General features: G+C 39.5%; 2 protein-coding genes across 2 annotated transcripts in view; both read left to right on the top strand.

The window, feature by feature from the left end:
- The first annotated feature begins 686 nt into the window (after window positions 1-686).
- fancd2 (FA complementation group D2) lies at window positions 687-14157 on the top strand. Its single transcript, XM_063473054.1, has 44 exons — window positions 687-852; window positions 1536-1596; window positions 1759-1893; window positions 1981-2048; window positions 2139-2245; window positions 2370-2430; window positions 2560-2612; window positions 2732-2810; window positions 2928-3052; window positions 3136-3223; window positions 3304-3408; window positions 3498-3598; window positions 3724-3835; window positions 3968-4003; window positions 4583-4729; window positions 4831-4965; window positions 5052-5183; window positions 5326-5430; window positions 5558-5667; window positions 5774-5828; window positions 6098-6217; window positions 6619-6692; window positions 6798-6941; window positions 7044-7144; window positions 7241-7356; window positions 7503-7611; window positions 7708-7806; window positions 7911-8005; window positions 8087-8242; window positions 8342-8458; window positions 8712-8840; window positions 8924-9042; window positions 9169-9279; window positions 9568-9698; window positions 9797-9896; window positions 11031-11153; window positions 11280-11373; window positions 11474-11545; window positions 11688-11726; window positions 11815-11889; window positions 12290-12364; window positions 12469-12615; window positions 12701-12808; window positions 13855-14157. The coding sequence occupies exons 1-44, from the start codon at window positions 700-702 to the stop codon at window positions 13939-13941; spliced, it is 4509 nt and encodes a 1502-aa protein (XP_063329124.1). The 5' UTR covers window positions 687-699; the 3' UTR covers window positions 13942-14157.
- Window positions 14158-16083: 1926 nt separating this feature from the next.
- The window catches only part of tex264a (testis expressed 264, ER-phagy receptor a), a 72419-nt gene continuing 65392 nt past the window's right edge, over window positions 16084-23110 (top strand). The window contains exon 1 of the mRNA XM_063473053.1: window positions 16084-16569. Within this exon, the coding sequence (XP_063329123.1) occupies window positions 16312-16569 (258 nt within the window). The 5' untranslated portion in view covers window positions 16084-16311. The remainder of the gene's footprint in view (window positions 16570-23110) is intronic.

Below are 23110 nucleotides of genomic sequence, written 5' to 3'. Positions count from 1 at the left end.
CTGATGCACATGATCCCTGGGGGGTTAGAGCTGTTTTTACAGCACAACAAGGAGGTCTAACAGGACATTAGGCAGATAGACTTATTGTAACATAAAGCATGCAGTTATGTAAAACGGGCAGCTCTCGCACATACTCGGAAAAATATATATAACAAAGGAAACTATTTCAATGGGACACTAAAGAAAAACAAAAGTTAGCCGAGCAGAACCACTGTGAAATAAATCATTGGTTAAATGTTATTTAACAAATGGGTCAAATCAGCTCAGTTATGTCTAATTTGATGAGATTTAATGTAATTTTCAGTAATACCCTTTACTATCATAGTTTTTGCTGTTGTATAGCTGTCACAGTTTTTATGAAGCACATATAAATTTTGGCCTGTAATATCTTACATATGTGAAAGATAAATGATGTAATTCTGAATTACTGTCATAACTGTCTTTTTCCTCATTCCTGTTTCATTAATTTTCCTGTTTCGTGGAAATGCAATGAAGGATTTAGTGTTAGTGTTAGTTCTAGGGATCATTCCTTATTACATAGGAAATCAGTCTAGCCATGAAATACCTTCTGATCTGTGCAATAAAAAAAATTACAGCCATGTTCAGCTATTCATTTGTAAATGTTATTTTATTTTATGGTAAGACTGCTGTAGATCATTGAGATGAAAGTGTATGACTTGTGATTTATGTTGAATTGATATGCACATATACACTGTCTGTATTGATTGCACATTCGTCTCCTGCCTCCTTTCGTCTCCAGGTGCAAAGCCAGGCCTACCTTGGTGCTTCTTCAGAACTAGCCCACATTTTCTGATTTTCTGCATCTGCATGTCATCAGTTGAGAGCAAAAAAGTAAAAAATAAAGAAAGTACACATTAAGTACAGTTAAAGCTGAATGTACATGCAAATACTTTGTCGGGTGACTGTCAAAATACACACTAATGTATTATCATGAAAATATTGTGGGGTTCCATACAGGCTCATGTATAAATATGATTATTTATTTTAATAAAAAATATATTTATAAAAACGATATTATTAATATATATTTTTTATATAAATAAATAATGTATTAACTTAATAAATTAAAATATTAGCGGGACAATGTTGTCGGCAAACTAAGAGAGACGAAGAAGAAAGCAGGGGGCACTGCAATAGCTTGATCCAGTGTACTCTTTGATGGAGTTGCTCGCTGTGTAGCACGGCGTCAATAGGATGTGCGAGTGTGACGACAGTGATGACGCGGAGCTGTTTGGCGCGGAAGTTTGTTTTGTAACTTCGGTGTTTGGTCGACCGTGGCTTCGTCTGCTCAGTGAAAGTATGTCTACCATTTTTCATAAAAACATTTCTGTCAACCAGAAAATTTCATATCGACATGATGTTAAAGACAAAAAGCACGTTTGTGTTAAAGTTATTGAACTGTGTCGTTTATTATAGCGACAGTGGTTACCGTCCCCTCCTTTTTTAACTCCCCCGTGTGTGTATGGTAGCCTAATATAGCTATTAACAGCCTTCTGTCCTTCATATTTCATCAGATGATGCGCAAAAAGCGACGCTCCTCCGTGGATAAAGGAGAGGGAGCTCCTGCAGCACCTAGTAAGTTTAAAACGTGTATGCGTATAAGGCATATTTCTCCATATATTCACAAAAATTTCATCAGTCTTGGGAGCTAAGTAGCACCTCTGTTGACACAGTTTCCCGCGAGAGAAGCTGTTTTCTGTGATATTGTTTTTTTTTAAGATTTATATCTGCTTTCAGAAGTGAAGAAGAGTCGCAGCGCTGGTCGCCAGTCTAAGGAAGCTGCCCCAGAGGAGACCAATCAGTGTGTGTTTGTTGACTTTGTCAGAGTGGCCGGTGTCACCTTGAGGCAGGGCGGCATGCCTAACGAGATAGGTAAACGCAATCAATTCAGTTTTGAAACAAAGCAGGGCTGTAAATGAAATGAGATGCTCACCAACATCTGGTCTTATCCCCCTCCAGGTGTTGACCAAGTAGTGGTTCAGAGACGAATACAGCAGCAACTTCAGAAGAGCCCCAGGTACCCTGGTGTGAGTATAAACCGTACAACAACCCTACAGTAAACACAAAAATACAACAAAAACACGTTTCCCCCTAAGTTCCTACTTTTCATCTCTTAGATCATTCAAGAATTCATCACAGCATTGGAGTCATATATGGAGAACACTGACAGGTTTAGGAACTGTCTTCTTCCATGCATCCCACAGTCGTCTAATGGAGACCCCAGGTAAACATCCCATAAACACCCAGTGCATTAAGAGGCTACTTTTGACAGCTCCATAAATTATGGAGGACACAGCTAGAAGTTGGACTACGCTAATAAAACTGATATGTTTTCATGTGTGCTGCAGTTCTGTCAGTTCATTCCAGGAAAGCCTGCTGCGGATGTTGTTGGGGATTGAAATGTTACAGGTGAGATTTTCTGTGATGACCTCTAAAAGAAAACTGCGTTTTCACAAGCACAGTCAAAATGAAAAGCAGTATGTATTAATACAAATACAGTACCACAAATCCCCAATCACCTGTCCTTTTTTTTAATAGACTTCCATCATTAACACCTTGCTTGAGAAGCTCCCTGAGTATATGTTAGATAGGTCAGTATTTCCTGACATTTTGATGTACTACGCAATTTTTTGGTTTAAAATTTTGAATACTTTTAATATGTCTTTTTAAAAAGAAATAAATAAATCTAACTGTCTTCTCTACTCCATAGTACCAGCGATGGAGGAGTTAGTATCCCACGCATTATTATTAACCAACTCAAATGGCTAGACAGAGTTGTGGACGCTAAGGTAATCATTTGTTTGATGACAGGTTTTGTTGCTTTTGTAATTGAAGGTGTGTCTGGCCTGTTGAGTTTGTCCTATAATCACATGTTTCTTCTTTTGTGCTTATTTATCTTCCTGCAGGATTTGGCGTCAAAGCTCATGGAGTTGGTGTCAGTAGCTCCGGTGGAGGTTCAGCGTGACATCATCACCAGTTTGCCAGAGATACTGGAAGACTCCCAGCACAATGATATTGCCAGGGAGCTGAAGTATGTACACTAAATGTCTAATACACGTGTGTTGTGGTCAATCTGTGTTTTAAGGTTGCTGCTAATACCACTCCTCTCTGCAGCTCTTTACTCCAGGAGAAGACTCAGTTGACCGTTCCCATCTTGGATGCCCTTTCTAGTCTTAACCTTGCATCTTCATTGCTGACAGAGGTAGTGTGCACATGCACATATAAACACACACGTACACTGGTAGCAATGTGCTCTTACTTGTTGCTTCTCTGGTTTTTCAGGTCCGTGGAGCTGTTATGGCCACGCTGGCTGCTGTGCAGCTAGAGGACCTCCCCATAGTGGTCAAGTTCATCCTGCACTCTGTGTCGGCCTCTGATGCATACGAGGTCAGAGTGCTCAAGCAATACTAAAAATCCCCATACACCCCATAATTTTACTAAATGAATGGATATGAGAAGTGTTTCCCTGTTTTTAGGTTGTCTGTAATCTTCGAAAAAAGCTGGAGCTTGAGCAATGCGTCCTTCCGCCTGTGCTGCAAGTCTCTCAGAGTCGTATAAATAGTAAAGCGGCAGCCGGGTAAGATAACACGCATTCCAATTCATTTACAGCCCAGTATCAAAACATGTGACACACATGAAGTTTTGAAGTAAGAAATGTGGTTTGTTGGTGATGTGATCCAGTTTTTGATGTTTTTGATGTAGGTCTGCCTCCGCGGCAGCAGCTGGCAGCAGCCAGGACAGCATCTCGTTGATACTGGACTGCATCAAGTCAGCAGTGCGATTCCAGAAAACCATTTCTGAGGCTTGGCTCAAGGTATGAAACGAATTAATGTTCTTATGGCCCTCACTTAACTGATTGAGTCAGTTGCTTGTGTCAGTGACTTAAATGTACTTTTTTCCCCTCTCTCTCTCTTTCTCTCTGTTTTTTTTTTTTTTTTTAAATAAGGCCATAGAGTCTGTGGATGAGGTGGATGGGCATAAGGTAAGTTCAGCATATTCCCAAAGAGTGCTAACTGACTGCTTGGTCACATTCTTAGGTCTATTCACTGGTTCTCAAACAGAAGGGGGCCATGGGTCACCAGGTGAAAAATTCATGGCTGTATGCATAAGAAGAAGTTGAATTAATATAATTTATGCAGTTAAGCTGCTGATTTTGTATTTAGTGACAGATTTAAAACATTGTGGGGTGACGAGTGTGATTTTAGCTTCTGTATCATCAGAGTTTGAGAAACACGGGCATCCAAAAGTCTCCACGATTAGAAAGCTATTGGATAGTTACTTTTAACATTTCAAGCACATTTCTTCATAACATCTGGATAATTTTACAGAAATTAATTTCTCTTGCTTGTCATAGTGACTTGTTTGATGTTGAAGCTATAAAGAAACAGCGCCATGTATACATGCACCTACTAGACCATGTTGTTACTCATCTTTACTGATGTCAGCTGTCAAAGTTGGATTATGGGAAATATTTTGAAGGAGGACATTTAGGAAGCCTGTTTATACACCACATTAAGGTTATTAGGCATCTCTTTGTAATATTTGTGCTTTGCCACGTTAGGTCATGGATCTGCTGGTGCTGCTCATTCTTCACTCCACCAATGCCAACCAGAGCCGACGGGGGGCAGAAAGAGTGCTGAAGGTCAAAGTGAGAAACGGACTGATCCAAGAGGCTCTGTTACAGAGAACCTTCAGGGACTACGCTCAGGTGGGTCAGCCTGTAGAAATAGAAGCTTAAATATAAGAACACAAGCCCGGTGCAGTTTATTTTTTAATACTTCATTGTATTTATTATTGTTCTTCTTTTAGGTCATGCGAGGGTACTTCCCCTCCACCCTTGCTTTAGCTCAGAGTTTGGTGCGCTCACCCGACCCCTGCGTGGTGCCTTTCGGAGGACACATGTACCGACATGCGTTCACTGCGTTTGACTCTTACTGCCATCAGGTGAGTTTGAGAATAATTTGAATCATGCGTAAATGTTTCTAAATACAGATTCTTCTGAGTAATTCAACCCCGTGGTATTTTAATAGGAGGTGGTGGGCTCTCTCGTGACCCACGTGTGTAGTGGTGTGGGTGGAGAGGTGGACGTGGCTCTGGAGCTGCTCTGTGGTCTGGTTAACGAGAAACCCTCGGAAATGGCCATGTATGCTGTTTTTGTCAAGGTGATGAGGCGATCGAAACATTTTAGCTGCAAATCAAATATACAAAGCAAGCAGCGTGCGGATGATGGCTTTTCTTATCCAGCAGCGGTGTTTTTAAAATGTTTTTGGTTCCGATTGTAACCAGTCATGATATTTGACATAGGGAATCTTGGACTACATGGACAACCTCACTCCGCAGCAGATTCGAAGACTTTTCCACCTTCTGAGCAGACTGGCCTTTGGACAGAAGCAAGGATCTCACATTCAGGTGCAAAATCACGCATTCAGGGGATCCAGATATTGGACAGCCCAGCCTTGGACACTTTTTCTGCCTTTTTTTATTTTTTACTGTCCCTCATCTACTGACCTGTGTTCTTCTGTTTTATTCCAAACAGGATGATATGCACATAGTGATCCGCAAACAGCTCTCCAGCACTGTGCCCAAGTACAAGCGCATTGGCATCATTGGTGCTGTGATGATTGTAGGCAGCATGGGGGCTTTCAGGTAAAAACTTGTTTGGCAAACATTAGATAAGCGCCTTGTTTACTCTGTGATTTAATGTTTCGGTGTCATCACAGACTCTGTCCCTAACTTCTTTTGTCTGTTCCAGGTCCAAAGCGAAGGAATCGCAGAGCGGGTCGCTGTCCCAGGAGACAATTAGACAGGTACGTATTAGCTATTAAAACAAGCAGAATGAATAGTATGTGGTGCTATTGATTTTTTTTATTTATTACTCTTTAAAATCTCATTCTTTTATCTTTGCCACAGGGCCTGTTTTATTTAAGATAACAGTGTTTGATCAGCTAGTATTTAAATATATGGTGTCTTCTACATTGTAAAACTTTGGACCCTTTCATTTTGGTTGAACCAGTTTTTTTTCTTTTCTTTGAAGTTTGTCACAGATCTGCAATTGTGTTTGTTTTTCCCGCTGCAGGTGACGGCTCTGTTGGAGCTGGTGAAGTCGAGCAGTGAAAGCTCACCTGAGGCTGCAGCTCTTTATTATGATGAACTGGCCAACCTGATTTTGAGCTCTACTCTGGACCCACAGGTCCAGGTATGTCTCAGAAACTCACAAAACCTTTTCTCTTATTCTGCAATATGTAGAATATCTCACTCTTGCTGCTTAAGAGGCTTTCTCAAATGCAATTTGTCATGTTGTACTGAAGGCAAACTGGAGGCTACATTTACTAACTGTCTCATCATGAGGTCCAAAGTAGCATTATGTGAAGCTATAGGTTTTAGCTGGTTAACATTCTAACGTTAGTGGATATGATTACAAAGATGTCTTTGCTCAGACATAACTTTTAATTCTTTTCTTTCTTTGTGGTAGTTTCTATTTCTTTTAAAAACTGTTTTTATACATTAATAACTGTACGCATTATACTTTAAAGTAAAAACTGATTGTGATGTACTTTGTAAGATGAAACCTTCCTGTTATTTTCTTTATTCTCCCAGGACATGATTGGAAAAAGTGTCCTTCAAGACTTTGAGGATGACTTTGTAGTGGACCTGGGCCCGGAAATATCAGGGTTAGTGATGATGATGTAGTAACTGTTTTCAGCATACTGAGTTATATTTTTATATAATTGGTATCACTGAGCCACCCTGTTTTTTGTCTTTTTGTTTTTTTTCAGGTCCTTTCCCTTTCCGGCCCGTGCAATGTACAAATTGTATGAAGATGAGGATCAGGGAGGCATTGCTATCAACCTAATGCCTCTGCTGGCCAAAGACATCCAAAACAAAGGAGAGCTGCAAAATCAAGTCAATAAGGCACATAAGTGAGTCATCCCCATGATAAGAGAATGTTAAATCAATAATCTGTTTTGCTTATTGTATTTACTGTATTTGATATTTCCTGTTTGTTGTATTTGTGGGAGCAGGCGAGTGTCTTCTCTGTGTTTGTCCCCATTTTTCCGTCTCCTGAGGTTGTGTGTGGAGAAGCGGCATCAGGGAGACTTGGAGGAGATTGACGGCCTTCTGGGTGAGGAAGAGGGAGTGACGAATACTTTTTGGAAACCGGTGTGGTACTATGGCTATAAAGCAGTTTATGCTTATGTGTTTATGTGCTTCATTACAGGGTGCCCTCTGATCCTAACAGACATGGACGTAGTAGAGAAAGTTGAGAGCTTGTCAAAAGCTGAGAGGGAGTTCCTCTGTACTTTGCTCTTTCACACCATCAACTGGTTCAGAGAGGTAACTGCATGTTAATGTCAGTTCACTTATTTGGAAAAGATAAGATGTGTGACTGAAGCCTCAGCCACACAGCATCGCTTTTCCCCTAGTGGCTGGTCTCTAGGCCTGCGTGACTGGAGCCTAAAGCTGTGTGTGTTTTTCCACAGGTGGTAAATGCATTCTGTACACAAAAAGACACAGATATGAAGATGAGAGTACTGACTCGCCTGCAGAACATCACTTATCTTCAGACACTGTTGGAGAGAGCTCTGGCAGGTGTGTTTTTGATCCAACAATAGAAGGACTTAGAATCCCTCTTTTCTGCCCTGCAGTGTCAGTTTTACTAACAATTTACTTTACTTTGACTTTCAGGAACACCTGGCTATGTGCCACCTATTGCTAATTTTGATGGAGACAGTACAGATGGGATTGTACCTAATTCCACTGTTCCTGTGAATAAGATAAAGAAAGGTGAGTCCACCTGTAACAGGATATTTTAGCCTACGTTGTTTATATACTTCTGTTATGTGTATGTTAGTTATACATTATAACATTGACCTCGTTATGCTATTTAGATGGCGCAGGAAAGAAAAGGAAGGCCCCTGGTAAGAATTCTTCAGAAAGCAGCTCACAGGCTGAAGAGGCGACAGAAGCAGATGAAACTCAGCAGGTAAACATCTCACAAAGTCGACCCTCTCATGTGTTTGTTTAAAGCAAAACAAACTAAAACATGAACTTGCTTGTGATCAAGGAGCAGCCAGAAAAGGAGAAGGAAAAGGAGATCCGGCCAGGTGTCAGCCTGGCATCCTACAGACCGTTTTTTAGGGAGCTCGACATGGAGGTGCTGAGCGTTCTGCAGTGTGGGCTGCTGTCACGCTCGCTGCTGGACTCTGAGCTCCACACAAAGGTAAATAAGCGTTTTTGGAAACGTGTGATGCTTTAAATGTATTTTACAACTATACCGTGTGCACCATTTGAATCAAGCTAATGTTTTTGCATTGCTAAGGTGCGAGAGGAGGTTCTGCTGGGCCCTGCTGAGCTCGTCTTCCTCCTGGAGGATATGCTTCGCAAATTAGAGTTTAGTCTAACAGCTGCCCCGGCCAAAAGAGCTCCATTCCTCAAGGTATGGAAAAAAACATAGCAACAGTAGTAACAAGCATTATGGAGCAATGTTAGAGAAAACAAATACTCTGTCACAATAAACACTGCTCATTTTAGGTTAACATTTCATATATTGTAGCAGGAATTCTAGTCACACATGGAGCAATTTATTCAGACCAAATTAATTTAAGCCTGTTTGTCCTTGAAACTCAACAATAGTTTTATACAGTATTAACTTAATTTAAGTGTAATTATTGAACTATGTTCCTGTGTAGGGAAGAACTGATAAGAGTGTGGGCTTCTCCCACCTCCAGCAAAGGAGCTCTAAGGATATTGCCTCTTGTTGTGTCCAACTTATGCCTGCTCTCTGCTCACACCTGGAGAACTGCCACAACCACTTTCAGGTATCGAATCATTAAATGTCTTGACTTCAGATGGAAAATCACGTTTTTAAGAAATTCTTGCACATGCTTTCGCTCTTTCACAGATTATCCTATCTGAAAACAACGGTGTTGTTGATGGACCTGCAACAGATGTGGAGGAACACCACTTAATGTCTTCAGCCTATCAGCTGCTCCTGCAGGTCCTGAACACTACCTTCAGCTGGTAAGGAGAAACAGCAGCACTGATGTTTACCTCAGAAGACATCTAGAGCAGTGTGCCTTGAGAAGTGTTTGCCTCAGACTGACTGGTGTTGGGTTTTGTTATGTGATATACATATGCATCTCTCAGGTCTGGATTTAGTCAACCAGCACAGAAGAGCTTACTGAAGAAGGCTCTGGGAGTTTTTGCTGGACGACTCAAAGAGGGAGGTGCTGAGCTGACTCTGGAGCAGCTTGTGAAGTGAGTGGTTAAGTTTTAAGACTCTGCTAGAGGACACTTCTCTAAATAGTTTGATTTGTTTTTTTCATCTCTCACTAAGAAGTCTTATTTCTGCAGTAGATTGTTACATGTAAAAAAAAGAAAAAAGAAAAAAAAAGATTTGATATCCAGGGACCAAGCTATTGTTGACAGAATATTCCCCACGAAACTCTTTCTCTTCTTCTTCCTCTGTTTTTTATTTTAGACATTTTTGGTATTTGTGTTTCATAACATAATAAATGCATTTGTTTTCTCTGTTTTGTTTTTTAGACACAGTTTTGAATATCTGCTCAACTTCCGCAGCACAGTGCCAAATCTCAGCATAGCTCTGTGTCTCTCTCAGCTTCTCTCCACTGTGTCAGAGAAAGGAGGAAATCCTGCCGCTTACAGAGAGCAGACTGGTTGGGCTAATACGATGCCTCATTTTAATTCACTTATTCACTTGAATTATTTTCAAAGAGTGCGTGAGGACCTGATTTATTTATTTTTCTTGTTTTAGCGTCCCTTGCACGGCGTTTCTTGAACCAGGACTGGGTGACGGCCAGTGGCGAGAAGGAGCGGGGCACCAAATTCAATGAAGCACTTCACACTCTCCTGAGGTACGTCTACATTTTTTGTGGCCCTCTAGTGCAAATGTAAATTCAAATGAAAGCAGCTAAAAGTCTTGGGTATACACTGACTGGTCACTTTATTAGGTACACTGTGCTAGTACTGGGTTAGACTTCATTGAAGCACAGATTCACCAAGGTTGCTGGAAACATTCCTCAGAGATTTTGGTCTATATTGACACAATATATCACACAGCTCCGGCAAATTTGTTGGCTACAATCTCCCGTTCCATCACATCCCAGAGATGCACTTTTGGATGGGATCTGGTGATTGTGGAAATCAGGTCATGTTCAAGAAACCAGTTTGACTGGTCATTTACTGCATGTCTTCCCCCTGATCTTTCTTCCAGCTTTCTTGTTTTCTCTCCACTGTCCTATCAGATTAAAACCCAAAAAATATATTTAAAAAAAAAGAAACCACATTCAGGTTATTCCAGCTTTGCGAGATGGTGCGTAATCCTATTGGAAGGAGCCATCAAAAGATTGCTCACACCATGGGAAGGGCTCGGATAGACTGTGGTGTTTAAAGATGCTCATTTGGTACTAAGGGACCCCCCAAAAATGTCTCCCACTCCATAACAACACAACCATAACCCTGAACCATTGACGCAAAACAGGATGGATCCATGCGTTCGTGTTGTTTACACCAGATTCTGACTCTGCTATCCAAATGTTGCAGTAAAAATCTTGAAACATCAGATTAGGGAACATTCTTCCAATCTTCTGTTTCCTAATTTTGCTGATCCTGTGCAAATTGATGATCTGCCTCATACCTTGATTATAACAAGTGGTTATTTGATTTATTGTTGCCTTCCTACAAACTCATAGAGAGCTTGCTGTTATCTGTTGACTGGTGACATCTAGAAAGTTGTTTCGACCATGTCTGCAAGCCTAAACGCGTTTAGTTGCTGCCATGTTTTGGGCTGATTGGATATTTGCACTAACCACCAGTTTAGCCGGTGTACCTAACAAAGCAGCCGGTGAGTGCATATAAATATATCACCAGTAGGCAACCAAAAATTAAGTACATCACACATCAGTGTCAAATTTAGTCTAAGGTAATTCAGAAATCAGAATCACGATCTTTTTATCTTGCAATATCTTTTTCTTCGGCTGCCTCTGTAGCATCTATCTGGACCATGTTGATGATATTCTGAAGGCAGTGGAGGAAATAGCTGCTGAAGGAATCCCAGAGCTCATCAATGCATCAAAAGATGAGAGCTCTGCTTCCTGGCCCACTCTCAGCAGGTAGGTCTCTACCATTAGCTCTTGATTCTCAGTCATACTGGAGTCAACTCTGGTGATTGTACTGTTGGTGATTTGGTTAAGCTGTTAGATTAAGATCTGATTCTTTGGTTTTCTCTCTTTCATCAGGCAGACATTCCTGGTGTTCTACAAAGTCTTGATGGCAGAGCTTGAGAAAGCTGTTCGCAAGATTCCTGCTAGCAAAATGAGTGACAACACTGAGGTCAGCCACTAGGTGTCACACTGTCCAGCATGTTCTCCTTTATGTAAATCACAGTAGTCAGACCCATAAACTCAGAAAGTCATGTATGCCTTTCTTCTAGGCTCAGAGTGAGAAACTGCTGACATGGAACCTGGCTGTCAGGGACTTTCACATCCTGGTCAACCTGGTTAAGGTATAACATATAAACTGACTGACTGCTGACCTTTAGCTAAGTATGTGGTCACGGTACTGTTGGAAAAGTGATTAGAATGAATGATATTTAAAAAAGGAGTTAATATCCATTCCATGTCACGTGTGTGTTTTTGTCCTTGCAGGTTTTTGATTCTCGGCCCGTTCTCAACGTGTGCTTAAAGGTGAGTGGGTTCTGCATGCTGACTATGATCTCACCTTCACTAACTGTTCAACGTTTTCCTTAACTGATTTGAATCTTGTATTTGATAGTATGGCCGCCTTTTCCTGGAGTCTTTCCTGAAGTTGGGAATGCCGCTATTGGACTACAGTTTCAAAAGGCACAAGGTAGTTATGAAGCCACTTCACAGCTGTCGGTATACTTTCATGTCAGATCCCCCCCACCCCCGTCACATGCACACTACACAATGTCATGTTTATTAAACTCTCAGTGGTGCTGTAGGAGAGTATACCCTAACCATGATTTTATATACTGGCAAAATAATAAAAACACCATCAGCGTAGTAATCTAATTAACTTTACCCCACCTTCAGTTAAGCTTGAGGATTGCATACAATGAACCTGAGCTGCTCTGCTGGCTAGCTATATGATAAGACCATTTTTAAGCCAAGGATCTTTCTCTATGTTATGTTCTGCAAAGAAAAGTTTATATATCAGCACATATTGGAAAATATTTGTCCACGCTGATGAACCTGTAATAGACATGGCGATGCTTGTATCTTTCAAGGAGGATGTCCAGAGTTTGCTGAAGACCTTCCAGCTCAGCACTCGGCTGTTCCATCACATGTGTGGACATTCTAAGGTAATTTGATTATTTCTGTTAAATTGAAGAAAAGACAGAGTCTGTGTAGTCTTCACCTTTATCCTCTGGATTTCTTTAACTGATTATAATACATTGGTGCTCAGATGCATCAGGATACCAGCTTAACCAACCACGTGCCAGCCTTGAAGAAGAGCCTCGAGCTGTTTGTATACAGAGTGAAGGCCATGCTGACGCTCAACAACTGTCAGGAGGCCTTTTGGATGGGTAATCTGAAGAATCGCAACCTGAAGGTAAAATATTATTAAACATTATTGTTTTAATTCCTAATACATTTAAAATCATAGACTTAAAAGAATGATATGATTTACCCTGCAGGGGGAGGAGATTCTTTCTCAGAGGTCACAAGAAGACGATGATGATGAGGAGGAGGAGGAGGAGCAGCTGGAGCGTTCACCACCTCCACAGGAGCAGACAGAAGATGAGGTAATTGTAATTTCTAGTAAAAGATAAAACATGAATTGGGCTGACACTCCAAAGGCTTGTTGCAGTTTAGACGTTTGTTGCCTATACACTCACACTCTTTGTTAGGTACACCAGTTTTACAGGCTCAGTTAAATTGAACAATGGAAGATTGGAAAAACATTGCTGATGAGTCTTGATTTCAAATGCAACATTTAGATGGTAGGGTCTTTCTTTGGTGTCGACAAAATGAAAAGTATGGATCCATTTTGCCTCATATTAGCAGTTCAGGCTGCTGGTGGTGTTTTAGGCAAATTAGTACCAACTGAACGTTGTTTAAAAATCACAGCCTACTTGACTATTACTGCTGACCATCATCATAAAGAGATGGACATGGTCAACAGCAATACTCGAGCAGGATAATGTGCCATATCACAAAACTGATTTCCTGAACCATGATAATGAAGTCACTGCACTCAAATGGTCTCCACAGACACCAAATCTCAGTTCAATAGAGCACCTTTAAAAGAGAAATAGATTTTTGTATCATAGATGTGCAGCCAACAAATCTGCAGCAACTGTGTGATGCTGTCATGTCAATATGGACCACAATCTCTGAGAAATGCGCAGCACCTTGAGTTCAATGTGGTATTAGTAAGGTGTACCTAATAAAGTGGGCAGTGGTGTATATATATTACAATTTGTTGTTGGTTTTTGAATAGTTATTAAACAAAAAAAAGAACTTTTTGGGATCTGAAAACTGGTAAAAATAAAACAAAACACAAGCCCCTCCCCCCTCCAATGCACTATACTTACTTTTAGAAGTATTAACTGGTCGGTTAACAGACAGTTGAAACTGTAGAGCAGTGGGGCCGATAAGATGACCGTCATCCTCTAGCAGGCTAAAAATTAGTGGCTGAGACGGTTAACAGGGAAGCGGTGTACTGTATAACTATGTAACTCTGTCTTACATATAGTCACTGTATTTATTCTCTACCATTAATGCTGTTTCATGCATGCGTGTTCACAAATAATAATGTTTACCATGTGTGTGCTGTTATTGTGTGCAGGCCCAGGAGAGTGACTCTCAGGGAATTAAGAAGGTTAACAGAGTGGAGAATGTGGACCAGGATGATACTTCAGATGACTCTGAGTAATACGTCTTTACTGACATAATAATAAATGTTTGAATCTTCCTATTTTCATTTTTTTTCTATTTACAGATGAAAAAATCTCATTACTGTTAATCCTAATAAATTAGTTATTACACTAGGGCACAGTCTTAAAAAAGTGCTTGTTACATTTGAAAGTGGTGGATGAATATGTCATTCATATGTTATATTTTAAAATGCTTACCAATTTAACAATTCTCATAAAATACCTTGTTTATCAGCTTTGAAACTGTAAAACAATAAAAAGGATTTTGATGGTTTCATTTAATTTTTTTGTTTAATTGACTCCCTCTCTTTTCCAGGTCTTGTATAAAATGGCATGTCCTGTCATTAGTTTAATATCACCATAATAATGTAGTGTTTTAATATGCTCTGTCATTTGAGGCAATGTTAGAGAACTTACATTTTTTTCTTTGTATCGTAAGCCTGGGAAAATCACATCACAGTGCTCAGGCTAAACACAGCGATCTTTGTTCCTGGCAAATCCTGTAATGAGGGACAGCACTGATTAGTGTAAGCTCTAAAGGAAAGGAAACAATATATATTTCGAGACTGGAGACTCATTTATGAGCATTTAATAACAGCACTTGATGGTTAAAAGAACAACAACTCTTAAATATCTTAAGATCTCTAGCTATGAACAGTGAATCATAGTTTTTGCTTTTGCTGACATAAAAGCACAGAATTTCACGTTAAAGTTGTATTACATGATAATTAGAACTGATTTAAATAAATCAGGAGAAATATGACGTGATAGCTTTGGGGAAGGTTTCACCTCACAAAGAACAGACGCAGCTTTGAATGACTGTATAAGAGTTCTCTGCTCCTGAAACTTAAAGGATTGGATTTTCTTTTTTGCAGGGTTATAATAGAGTTTTTATTGATAATACATTATGGCATGAATTGTGTTAAAATACGTGAGGAGGATAGAAATCCTCTACAGGTCCAATGCACAATTTATTATTTAACACATCACCAAGGAAATAGAAATTGTGCCTTTGTGCTAGTTTTATTGTCTGTTCCGTGTAGTTTAAAACTAACATTTTTATTTCAGTAGATAGCAGCACACATTTTTATGTAGCTGCCTTTATTTCAGCAATGTTGATCATATATCTTAATGCACTATATCACAAAATTTCCATCAGTAGCACTTGAAAATAGCATGAGACAGGTACACAAAAGATGTTTGCTGAAATAACGAAGAAAGCTTAGCTTTTGAAATATAATCAGCATTTATCTGCTTATAATCATGAATCTAGTAAATAAATAAAATTAGGAACAAAAAGAGTTAGCAAACAGGATGTGATGTGAACAGTCCGTGATAAATTAGATGCTTTCCAAAATGCAGCTGACTGAAATGGAACAATACACCAAAACTGGCTGCAGCACATTGATCTGCCAAACAATGATAACTTGTCACACTTCATGCTCATGATCTAAGTGGTTTAGAGCTGATAGCACTGAGGAGATTAAACATGGTTTGTGTCTCTGGTCCCAGGAACTAAATAAGCTTTGAGGATCTAATCTGATGGTGAGTGTACGCATCATCTTGTGTTGTTTTTGGTAGTTTTCTGTGAAAAGCGGGAAAACAGTGCATCTGTTTTTTGTTTTTTTTTCTGTCACACCACTCCTGTCCCAAATAGTACTCCAGACTTGTTCTGGTATGCCTGCACATACTGTAATAATAATATCCACCAAATTCTGCTTACATGTATTTTTATATGGCTGAGTATTTTTAAATTTACACCGTTTCCTGAACGTTGTCACACTATGAAGCAGTAATGTTTGACTACACTGTCACTAAAAGTAGCCCCCGTGAATAGCTAAAAATACTAAACATACAAGATACTGAAAGTGATTTCAGTTTTTTATTGATCAATCTTTTTTTTTTTTTTAGACTTGTTCATATTAATAGAAAGGGGGTGCTATTGATAATAATGAGTATTTCTTTGCGTCCAAGCAGGATTTTCGAAGCTCAGTAGGAGTAATATTCATTTAGTATTACGTGTTATACGGTTATTTGATATTTTACCGACGTAATTTACAAATACCAACAAGTCCTTTAAATAAAACATAAACGCATCCCCCCGAGGTGAATAAGATTGGTCTGACCGGGAAGCGTGTACCTTTGTTTGGGGAAATAACTAGCTTTCCGCTGTGCTTGGACTTCGTGTAGCTATTTCGGCTTAAAAAACCTCCAACAACAATTCAGCACTGACTTTTGAATAGTCCCGATTCTTGTGCCGTGTCATTTGAGCCATTAGGACGACAGCGTCGGTGTGAGAGTGACCCGGAGGAGGACGTTTAGCCCCAGATTTTGCGGTGTCTGCAGCTATTGTACCGCTTTGAGAGACCATGTCCGATTTATTTCTGCTGCTGCTGATAATTGTCCTTCTGCTGTGTTTGGTTGTGACGGTGGGGAGCTTACTGCTGTACTCGGGGGTCCTGTCAGACATTGTCATTAAGACTGGGCCGCCTCCAATTAGAAATGTCACCATTGCTTATAAGTTTAAAGAGGGACCATACAAGGACTGCGGTGCAACCTACACTGAGAGCTGCAGCATTGGGCCAAAGCTGAACGCCATCGGTGTCTTCTACGATGACCCCAAGCAGGTGAGACCCTGAGACGTAGCACCTGTTACCGTAATGTTTAACTACACAGCACTGAAGGTGTATTTACATTTGACCCCGTGACATAACATTGAAATCCAATGTACTCTGTTAGCAGATAAGATATTGCAGCCAGTAAGATATGCTGACCTGCACAGAGTCCTAAAGGTCACTCAAAGGCTCACAATGTATATTTAAAACTTAGACTGTTGCATCATTTACCATTGAGCTGTGATTGTCTGTGTAGTGTACTTAACAATACCCCTGAAAAAAAGTGAAATATGACCCTGGCTTCAATAACTGCTGGTTATTTTCTTCATAAATTGTCTTTTTTGTGACCAGTTTATAATGTGTTAGTAAGTAAAACAAAGCAGCACAGATCAGATATATAGCATCCATGCAGTATAAGAGACTCCTCTAAGGCTGACTAAAGTCTGTGTTACAAAACTTTCCAGTAAGAAAGTCTTATAAGTTTAATTTTATCACACAAAGCTCCTACCTTTAATGAACAAATATACATGTTAGTATAAAGATTGCCTTTATATTTAAAAGTATTATCAGTATTGTCAGTATGTGTAGGATTATTATATTGTCTCTAAAATCACCTCACAATTTCCCAGCAGCTACAGTTACATCTTTAATTGAATTCTTTTCTCCATGCAGTATCCCAAATTCACAAGCGTATCCCATATCCTGTCATTGGAAAATATTTATGTTGGCATTTTTTGCTTTAAATGTAAATATTTTACTAAAACTACGAAACATTGGCTCAGTTGTTAAGTGGCCACTGATCCCTTTTGGATAATAAATAAATCTTTTCGCTCTAAATACTGTTTATTCATATTTTTTCATGGCACTGAACTGTGTAAGCAGATTTATTTCAGTGTAATTTACTATGTGTAGCTCAATGACTTTAATATACAAGCTGTCTTTTAAAGTAACTGAGCTTGAATGATGAAACCAGTCGGCTATTCATTGCCACGTTGCACTGTTGATATTGTTTCCCCTCTCATCTGTGGCTCCAGGGCACTTTGGCATTTGCCTGTTTCTGACTCAGAAATGGTAACCAGACTCCTGACTATAAGGGCAAACACAGCCTCTTCACATGTGTCTAGGAAAAGCTGACAGATGTCTGAAAATGTAGCAGGTTCTGTTGTAGCCTAAATGAATTACATTACAGTCACAGTCCAGATAAAAGAAGCAATGAATATCCTTTTGTCATCTCGATCCAGATCCATATTTTGCATAACCGGGTCATTCCTCAGCTGAGAACTGCGGTTATTTCCTGCTTTCATTCCACATACTGCTGGCCATCACGAGTTGTGTTTTTAGTCAACAAAAAGAGTCTGTTCAACAGCTGATGGGAACGTTCATTGAGTTCCCAGCTGATACGGGAGCAGCGCAAACACTGTGCAGTTTGATGAAATTTCACAGTTGCAAGTTATTTTCTATATATAGCTTAGTCGTTGACTTAAAAGAAAACTAACACTTAGGCTCTGTTTGCTTATATTCTGTCAGTCCTGCTGACACAGGGTAAGGAAGGTGAGTGGTGAGTGTACATTGTTGGACGAGTTGACCTAGCTGACAAACAGTGTGGCAAAATAGAGGCATTAGACACAACTTCAGTCTATGTGGTGGACAAGGAGCAGTGTCACTGCATGTGTGTAAGAGTTGCAGAATTTCTATATGGCCAGATCACAATTCAGTTCCCTTTATAGAATAAAGAATGTGACACAACAGCATAACTGTCTGTATTTCTGCTTACACCCACTGTTTTCTCTGTCTTTTTTTAACTGAAGTCTTTTAGTAGAAGCTCTGACTGTGAGTCATGCCAGTGGAAAGTTCTGGGGAAAGACTAATTGAAGAGCTTTTAAAACTTTTTTGCTGGTGCTGGAGTTTGTGGAGAGTCTGGCTCATAGGGTGTCTACAGAACACAGAGATTACTATATAGATCCCATGACTCTTGCAACTGGAAAAAAGCAGTGTGATGAGGAATTAGGCTTTACTGGGGTAAATTAAGTAGGCAAGTATTTGAACTTAACTGACAGATTTGAGGTTCTTAGTGCAAATTTTCAATCCCTTTTTGACCTGACTCTTTGTCAATGGAGCGACATAATTCCCATGGCTCTTTACTGTTTTCAGAGTGAAATGACATTCTGATTACTCCCCACCAGCCGCAGGAGTAAACATAAATTGCAAAAGGTGCAACATGGCTTAACTTTTGCTGAAAATTCTACTTAACAGTAATGTGTTAAAAAAAATTTTTTTTCAAACAGAACTCTAAATTGTAATGCAGTAAATCTGCGTGAAGAGCTACAGTTTTTATGTGGTCAAATTTTTTTTACTGCTTTTTTATTGCATGAGTTTTATTAGCTGTTACAGCTAGCTGTTTAGACTTTACCTAAGGAAACTATTTACACCTACAGTCATGTGAAAAAGAAAATGTTCACAGGACTCTGCAGTCACCCTTAATTCTTCCTAAGGAATTAAGATGGTAAATTAGCAGCCAGGTGATGCTCATTAAATGCAATGGATTAACTGATTATCAGGAAGTGCGAGCGCCTCCAAAAAGGCAGGACTTTTGACAGTTTGCCGCTCTGGAGTCTTCAGGTGTGTGTTAGCACAGTGCCAAAGAGGAACAACATGAGCAATGATCTTAGAGAAGCAGTTGTTGCTGTCCATCAATCTGGAAACAATTAAAAGGCTATTTCCAAATAATTTGAAGTCCGTCATTTTACATTGAGAAATATTATTCACTAGTGGAGAACATTCAACTCTTCACAGGAGTTGACACCAGTGTCAGACCATGCAATGCTCACAGAAATTCTAAAAACAAATCCAGGAGCTACAGGCTTCAGTGAGCATGTTAAATATTAAAGATCATGACAACACAATTAGAAAAAGACTGAACAAGTATGGCCTGTTTGGGAGGGGGAAAAGACTCTTCTCTTTAAAAAGAGCATGCCAGCGCAGTTTAAGTTCAGAACAAATCACACGACTTCTTAATGTCCTTTGGAGAGACCAGAGTGGAGATGTTTGGCCATGTTTGGGGAAAACCAAAAATAGCATATAAGCACAAATACCTCAAATAAACTTTTAAGAATGCTTTACCAAAGTATTCTTAAAAGTGTCAAATGTGAGAACACTGGTCCAGCAGCTTGACCAAAACCGAGTCATGCAGCAGGACAATGATCCTGAGCACAGCAGAATACCTGAAAATAAAAGAATCAAGGTCCTGCAATGACCAGATCAAAGTCCAGATGCTCCAGTTTTAAGACTCACAAACCTCAATTAACTAAAGAAGAATTAACTTGATTAGCTTTAACGAATATTGAGCTAAAATTCCTCCACAACAATGTGAGAGACTGATAAAGTCATACAGAAAACGATTGCTTTAAATTATTGCTGCTAAAAGTGGTTCTACAAGCTACAGAATCATGGACTTTACTTATTTTTTGACAGGGCTGCACTTCCTGTGCAAACTTTCTCTTTCACTTGAATGCAACTCTTATTTTCCTTTTGATAGCGCTTCCTTACACTATAAGTTATAATAAGTTGGCTTTAAAACAAATGTGCTTGAACACATTCTTATTATGAGTATGCTATACCTAAATAAAGTATAATAAGTCAAAAAACATACTGTGCAAAAGGAACAGTATGTTAAGTTTACTTATTTTTATATTTAATACAGATTATTATTTGTTTAACTAGCTTGAAATGATTTTTTCTGTTGTAATTTGTGTGTGTCGTGTACTGCATAGCTACCATAACAGTGCTTTAATGAATATTTCAATAGTAATGCTGAGTATGAACACAGGCTGGAAGTCATCAATGGCTAATGTCTTGGGTTTAGCTTTTGCTAACAACAAGCCACCATGAGCTTAAGCCACACAGACCTTAAAAGCCACCACACGCATTCACAAGAATGAAACTATGTACTTATCTGTGTGAAACTGTCAAGGCTCTAAGGGGTTTTCCTGGCTCAGAACGGATCTTTGGGCGTTAAGCATAACTGGCTCGCATCCAGAGAAGGCAGTGAATCTGTTACCTTATTCAAAATATGCTGTTTCATATTTTCGTGGTATATCAGGCCATTAGATTAAAAAATGTCTATTATGCTTGAGTTAATTAAAATCACATTTAACATAATTTGTTAAAACTTCATGTTATTAAATGATTAAAGTGCTGGTAAGTAAACTTCACTTCCCCCATCCGCCACCATCAAAAAGAACAATACATAAAGCTCAATGCACTAATTAATATTAAGTTAGGTCATTTTGGGGGTTTTACAGTAGAAGTAGTCCAAAGAGTTGTAGTAAATCCATGTGACAATGGCATAAGTCAAAATTTCATACTGCAGAACAAGTAAAAGACATTATTTTAAGGAAAAATGAATACCTGAAATTCTTTATTCAGCAAAGCTGTTTAATATAAATTTAAATTGTGCAATAAATGTATGTTTACATGTAAAAAACAGGAGAAGACCACATCTGGAATATGATAATAAAGAGGATAGTCCATGTGTAATGTCTGGAGCACAGCTGAGATGCAGAATCTTATAATGTTATGCAGTTACTATCCTGACACTCCTTAGTTAAATCAGTAAGAAGGTATTTTAAACTACGCAGTATTTACTTTGATTGTTATGAATTAGTACTCATTAATCTCCTATCTACTATGTACTGAACATGCTAAGCTGCACACTGACAGACTCTAGATGGCACTATTAGCGTTGAAATTGAGTTTGTGTGGGAGGAAGGTGCTTCCTCAAAACCACAATTGATCTTTATACTCAATTTATTATAATGGCATAAGTAGTGTGACTCAGCCCAGCCTCTTATTATTCATTCAGTCAAAATGAGTTTCATCAAATTAAAATAAAATTGGATTTCATACCTGCTTGAGAGGCTGGTCACCATGACACATTACTCCAGTGGTCTTCACTCCTGGCTCTCTATTCCAGGGCATGGCTGGTTTTCGATGATTCTTCTGCATTCACCTTGCATTCAGATTGAAATATGGTGCCTGTTTAATGACGATGATGAAAGCTAGAAGGGGTCTTTGCCCTGAAAATGTGGATTCAAAACTGACTACGTAAAATAGCAGGCTTCTGTTATAGCAGTGGAATATATTCAGCTGTATATGTGGCAAGTCAGAAGGCTCTTTGACTGTATATTAAAGACGTCTCTGTTGCTTGTTTACGTTTATACAGTTGTTTGCTTGGTCTTATAATTACTTTAACTTATTATTGCAACAAACCTGAAGGATTGAACGTCAAATTTCAAAATAATCGTTTGGCTCTCAGGTGTCAGTCAGCTGCACAGTGACCCTACACGGCCGGACTTAACAATCGAAGGCAGAGAGTTCCCTCGGGATCTCCTGTAATAGAGCTTTGACATAAGCTCCATGACACGATCCCAGATTGGATAAGTACAGACTAAATCACTGGATTTTGTAGTTGTAGCCCTTTCTTGTGTTGTAGCATGAAAGCGAGTAAAGAATCTACAAGCAGGCTGCCTGTCTGCAAGAAATCTCCAGAGCAGAATTCATTAACAAGAGTGGGCAGCAGTGAGTGCTCCGAGGCCAACGTGTCATGAAGGATAAAGCAGTAAACTACCGGAGGTACTTACAGTTACCAGAAGTAGTTTACTGAGGGACAACTGCATGCAATTTCACTCCTTCAGTAAAATTAGTGTACAGTACAAATTTATGTCTTACTTTAAATATAATGCCATCTGACTATATGTAAAGGAGCTACATAGCAAATGCAGCTGTCTGTGACACTCATAGCATGTTGTGTAAGCATTGAATCTCAAGTAGAGCTGCTATTTGGTTCATCCTCTGATCTGCTGAATTCCCACTTTGTTTTAGCTCTCCGAAGCAAACCAACTCATGGCTCCCCATGACAAGGAGGAGAAAATGAAATGTCATGTGTAGACATATATGGGAGTGGCAGTGAGAGGTGTGGAAGTGCCTTGGAAGAGGGGTATAAATTGGTAGTCTGACTCACCTTGAGAGCATCGCATTGCTCCAATTCATCAATCGGAATTTCAGATCAGAGCGCCGAGCATCGCTTCACTCCCAGTCAGATTTATTAGCATTTTAGTGCTGCTTGTCTGTCTGTCAACAGCAACAACATGAAAGAGGGGCTTCTGGCAAGGGGTTGCCGCTTTTAAAGGTGGATATGAAACGAGAAATAAATACACTCATACCCTGGAGTCTGGTCCCGCAGGTCTTCAAGCCAATATTATGCAAGGATATGGACATGCCAGCTCTCCCTGTAGTAAAACACCCCATTAATTTTTATGGACCGAGAAAGACACTGAAAATCGAGAACGGGAGCAATCCAGATGGAATCGGTTTAATGGAGAACCGCTTGTTCCCCCCCCAATTCGGCTGTCTTCACAAACTGTTTTACTCTTTTTTTTACTCTAAAAACTGACATGTTCAGATTAGTCAGTGAAACAAGAGGGTGAAAAATGTCTTTGAATCTTCTGCACCATTCATCTCGTCGTTTCACGCATCTGCTTTTTTTTTTAGCAGG

This window comes from Pelmatolapia mariae, linkage group LG5 (assembly GCF_036321145.2).
Source record: "Pelmatolapia mariae isolate MD_Pm_ZW linkage group LG5, Pm_UMD_F_2, whole genome shotgun sequence".
In the NCBI taxonomy this organism is placed as follows: Eukaryota; Metazoa; Chordata; class Actinopteri; order Cichliformes; family Cichlidae; genus Pelmatolapia; species Pelmatolapia mariae.
This window is presented reverse-complemented; position numbering and strand designations above follow the sequence as displayed.

Bases quoted from the DNA above. Each gene is read 5' to 3' on its own strand.
- fancd2 (XM_063473054.1), top strand. From the start codon at position 700: ATGCACATATACACTGTCTGTATTGATTGCACATTCGTCTCCTGCCTC. The intron at 8,243-8,341 runs GTAAATAAGCGT...TGCATTGCTAAG, and splicing joins ACTCTGAGCTCCACACAAAG to GTGCGAGAGGAGGTTCTGCT. The intron at 8,841-8,923 runs GTATCGAATCAT...GCTCTTTCACAG, and splicing joins ACTGCCACAACCACTTTCAG to ATTATCCTATCTGAAAACAA.